This window comes from Rhinichthys klamathensis, unplaced genomic scaffold (genome assembly GCF_029890125.1).
Source record: "Rhinichthys klamathensis goyatoka isolate OS25496 unplaced genomic scaffold, OSU_Roscu_1.1 h1tg000366l_1, whole genome shotgun sequence".
Taxonomy (NCBI): Eukaryota; Metazoa; Chordata; class Actinopteri; order Cypriniformes; family Leuciscidae; genus Rhinichthys; species Rhinichthys klamathensis.
Window position 1 is genome coordinate 57501 of NW_026606875.1, and position 5000 is coordinate 62500.

Sequence of the window (5000 nt, forward strand, 5' to 3'; positions counted from 1 at the left end):
TAATAAAAATAATAAAAATAAAATAAACATTTTCTAAAATTAAATCAGAAAAATGGGAAATTAAAATAGATTATTTTAAAATAAAACTCAAAATAAACACTTACTAAAAATGGAAAATTAAAATAAATTAATGTAAAAACAAGTAAATCATAAAAATGGAAAATTTAAATAAATTATTTTAAATTAATACTATCAAAAATAAACACTAAAATAAATAATAAAAATATCAAATTAAATAAATAAGTAATTTTCAAAATTAAAGAATAAAAATAAAATGTTATATGAAATAATGTTGCAAAATTTAAAAATGATATTATAAAAATGTCCAATTTAGACAAATAAATGATTTTTAAATAAAATAATGAAAATAAAACACTCTACAATTAAATCATAAAAAGGTCAAATTAAAATAAAGGATTTAGAATAAAACAATTAAAATTAAATCATAAAAATTTCTAATTAAAATAAATTATTTTAAATTAGAAACTATCCAAATGACTATCAAAAACATATAAAAATGAGTTAAGCTTCATGTCATGTGACCACTAACCAGCATCCGAGACCCGTGAACATGTGAACGTGAAGCAGGAAGTTGAACTCACCTGTGACCTCTGACCTGTGTTGTGTTGGTGTGTTTCAGGTGCGTGACCTCTGACCTGTGTTGTGTTGGTGTGTTTCAGGCGCGTGAGCCGGGCGTCTCATCCTCCGGGATCTTCAGAAGGGAACGCTTTGGCCCGGGAAATCCTCCAGAACCTGCAGAACCTCGGCATGGACCACACCTGGACCGACTCGCACTACGCCACGCTGCAGTTTCCCTCCAGGTCACACTCCATCTGTCCATTAATGGTCAACCTACATTACCCACAATGCTCTATAGAAAATTCCACCAATCAGAGAGTATCTGCGAGCAAATGAGCTCTTTAGCTCCAAGTCACGTCACATTTATTTATACAGCGCTTTACAGAGATAACAGGAAAATAATGCAATAAAGTGTTTCCAGAAGAATATAGCGTCACAGTCCAGCTTAAGTAAGTTCAGAGATGGTTCATTTCTGTTGAAAAAAAGTTATTAATTTAGTTCATTTATGTATATTTTTATATAGCCGCTCTGGAGAAAACCGTGATGTCATCGTCCAGCTCAGTTCAGTTCTTGTATAATAGTGTCAATGTAGGAGATCAATATTATTGTTGAATATTAAATTTAATGTCCCCAACTAAGCAAGCCAAAAGCCAATGGCAACAAAGGCGTAAAAGGCGACAGTAAAGGAACCAAACCTCCATCAGGGCAGAAGAGTTGGGGGCCTTAAGCACATAAATAGGTCATTTCACGCAAATTCCATATTGGATTTGGCCGCCATCTTGGTCTCAGGGACCATTACCTCGGGCGCCCTGGCTAAATCATTTCAGTCTGCCCTCAGCTTCATCTGTGCCAAATTTGGTGCTTGTAGATGAATTTGCGCGAACAATGGGGTGTGAGGCCCCATACTACAGCCCAAACTGCTTTTCTGGACAGCGGCCATATTGGAATTGGAGGATCAAGGGGTCATAAATATAAACATTCCCATGTGTTTCCCATGTTCAATTAAGCTGAAAAGACATATCAAGTTTGTATTTGTAACTCATGTGGTTCAAAAGTTATAGCTGGAACCCTTTTCGGGGAGCGGCCATATTGGATTTGGCCGCCATCTTGGTCTCAGGGACCATTAGCTCGGGCGCCCTGGCTAAATCATTTCAGTATGACCTGTGCTACATCTGTGCCAAATTTGGCACTTTTAGATGAATTTACGCAAAAATGTGCTTAAGGCCCCCCACTAAAATGGAGGAAACCTTCGTGAGAACCCGGATCAGTCGCTCAGTTCTCCTCTGGACAACAAACCAGCAGTGTAGGATTATGATTAGGATTCTGGCAGCATTACAGGTCAGAGGTCAGATTGGATTGGACAATCAGAATATCCTGAATATCCAGCCACTCCTGTGAAGCACAGCGAATAACATAGTTGACCTATCGGTAAGCCCCGCCCCCCTTAGTTACTGTTGCTAACTTGGACAAACAAACGGAGTAAAAAATCTTTTATGAAAGTACATCTTTCATTCATCAGGTCAATCATATATTCATGAGAATAAACCAGTCTGAATAAGGAAAGCGATATCTTTATCATAGAATCCTTTCAGTGGTTAAAGTTTCCACAGTCATTGCTTGTGCTGCACTTTATTTGTTCCATTTTGTTTTATTAGTTTATTTTTATTGATCTATTTACCTTTTTAGAATTGAACAGATAATAAAGAAAGATTTGATAAATGAGATCTCTGATTGTACTCCTAAATTCTATTGATTGTAGTAACAAAAAAGTAGAGCTTAAAGTCCTTGACAATCCTGGAATTGGATTTTACAGCGTCTGTGATACTCAACTGCCATTGGCTCATCTGCGTTCGAGGGGAGGGGCTTACCGATAGGTCAATTGACTCTCTATATGCGTACATAAAGCTATTGCGGTCATGTGATTCTCCTCGTAGCTGGTTGGTTTGGTTCATGGCTTAAAATGAGTGGAAAAAAGACTACGCCGCTAAAGAAAGTGGGCGGGCAATAACGCATCATACGTCTGCTCTGCTCCTATAGGACGCAGCGGAACACTCTCTGGTTGGTCGATTCTGAGGGGGCGGAGCTTGAAGAGATTCTGTTAGACAGCGAGGGATACTGCGCCTACAGCGCCACGGGAACAGCCACGGTAACCATGACGACCACCGCCGCTCATAAACCTGTATCAGACTCCTTCAACATTTCTCACATTATCAGTTTATCCGCTATAGTTTATAAACACGAGCAGAACTCAGTTCTCAGATCAGTGGATATTTGACTGGTTTTGTCCGTCCTTCTGTTAGACTCTCACACATGAATTATGTTGAATATCTGTCAGCTGTTAAATTTAACTACACAATTAGATAATACCAGTTTAGCTCAACCAGTGACCAAGCAATGCTTCATGTTGTTCAGTGTGTGTGTAAAAAGAGCATTAGCAGTTACAGAAAACACACTTCAGCAGAACATGATCAGCTCAAAGTGGAGGAATCATTTCTGCTCCCACATGTCACTGGTAGTCGCTGTATGAAGAATATTTGGGTGTAATATGTCCCAGTTTACTTTATTCTGCTCTCCTCACTCACAGAACTGCACTATAGTGTCCTGATCACACTAGTGGAAGTGATCTCTGGTGTCTGAATAATGTTTGATTGGACTGGATGTGTGTAGATTTATTAATGATGCGTTTCCCCTGTTTGTTGTTGTTTAATTCACGGGACCAGAAACCAGTTATTTTGCCAAGAGATCTCTAATTTATTTTAATCATAATATGAAGACATAGTAGAGAGGGACAGTGGACAAACAAAGGTCTTCACTCCAGCATCTGCTCCTCTGGATAAAGAGGTTTGGTTTTATATCTTACTGACTAAAAACACGACAGTACCAGAGAAACATATGGTTTCTATTAACATGGGATGTATATTCGAGTATTGATTATGTATTGATTGTTCCATGTCCACTCCTGTTTCTAGTCCATGTTCACGTTCCTGCTTTAGTTTTGAGTTTTCATGCCTTGCCATGTTTTTGTTTTATGTTTGATTGTGTTCTTTTTTGTAAATAAATGATTCTGTAACGAATGGTCCAACGGAGGCAAGTGATGTGAGAACCCAAACACAGTTTATTTACAAGGCCAGAAGCAAGTACATCGGTCAATGAAGTGAGATTAAATGCATAAAAATGTTTGTTTGATTTAACATATTTAGTTATTGGAGGTTTGCGTAGTATTCAGATTTTCACAGATTTTATTCATTTTGAGGAATAATGAATCTTTTTTTTGTGCAAGAGAGACGAGTAAATACATGTTCACATTTAGTCTAGAACTACAATAAACATCATGTTCACACACACACACACACACACACACACACAGTGCCTCTGCACTTCGATGTGTCTCAACATGGAGACAGAAGAGCTGTCAGTCAATAAATGGGAAAACAAAGTAACTTATTTGAAAAAGTAACTTTTAAAAGTAATGCGTTACTGTACTAGTTACATGAAAAGTAATCGGATTACCTAACTCAAGTTACTTGTAATGAGTGACACACAACACTGGCAAGAACCTAAACTGAAAGGGGTCTAGTACTGAAAATAATATTAAGCGCTGAGGTGTTGTCCGTGTGTGTGTGTGTGTGTGTGTGTGCCGCAGGGAGGCGTGGTGTACGTGAACTACGGGCGGCGGCAGGACTTCGAGGATCTGCGAGCGCTGGGCGTTTCCCTCAACGGCTCCATCGCTGTGGCGCGAGTGGGCGGAGCCGTGAGCTTCGCTGAGAAGGTGTGGCTTGCGCAGGAGGCGGGGCATGTGGGCGTCCTAATTTACCCCGACCCCGCCGACGTACCCCAGGATCCACGCCGACTCGGTCTCCATAGCAACGCCGTCATCTCCGAACACGTACGGAACAGCCCATCCAAAAATTATTGAAAAACCATCAATCAATAGAAAATAACTTGTCTCGTTAATTATTTAAGAGTTGAAATGATAAATTTGACAATTTCAATGACTTTTCTTAATATTTTTTTTACTAAATGTCTATGTATATATATATATATATATATATATATATATATATAAAATTGAACCATAAATTTTACGTAGCACTTTTTGATAAAAGTGTTTAAAAATAAATTTTCACTTCATGCGGTATTTATACGTAGAATGTTTTTTTTTTTTTTACACTGCTGTCTATTTCAAAATAGTTATTGAAATAATTATAGTTGATAAAATTATAAATTTGCCAGAATCTCTGACTTTGACTCTTAATATTTTTTTTTACCCTCTTTATTTTAAACAGTTACAATTACTAGCACTTTTTCATAAGAATGTTTAAAAAAATCACATTTCTCATTATGTGGTGTTTGTGTGCAGTTTTTTATTTTAATTATACTATTAAATTTATACTATTTTAAGGGGGAAAAGTTACAAAAAT

General features: G+C 37.4%; 1 protein-coding gene across 2 annotated transcripts in view; it reads left to right on the forward strand.

Moving 5' to 3' along the window:
* Nucleotides 1-5000, forward strand: part of tfr2 (transferrin receptor 2) — a 30192-nt gene that overhangs the window by 11074 nt on the left and 14118 nt on the right. For both annotated transcript variants that reach the window (XM_056233289.1, XM_056233288.1), the window contains exons 5-7: nt 681-821; nt 2617-2725; nt 4223-4465. In XM_056233289.1, the coding sequence (XP_056089264.1) occupies nt 681-821; nt 2617-2725; nt 4223-4465 (493 nt within the window). The remainder of the gene's footprint in view (nt 1-680; nt 822-2616; nt 2726-4222; nt 4466-5000) is intronic.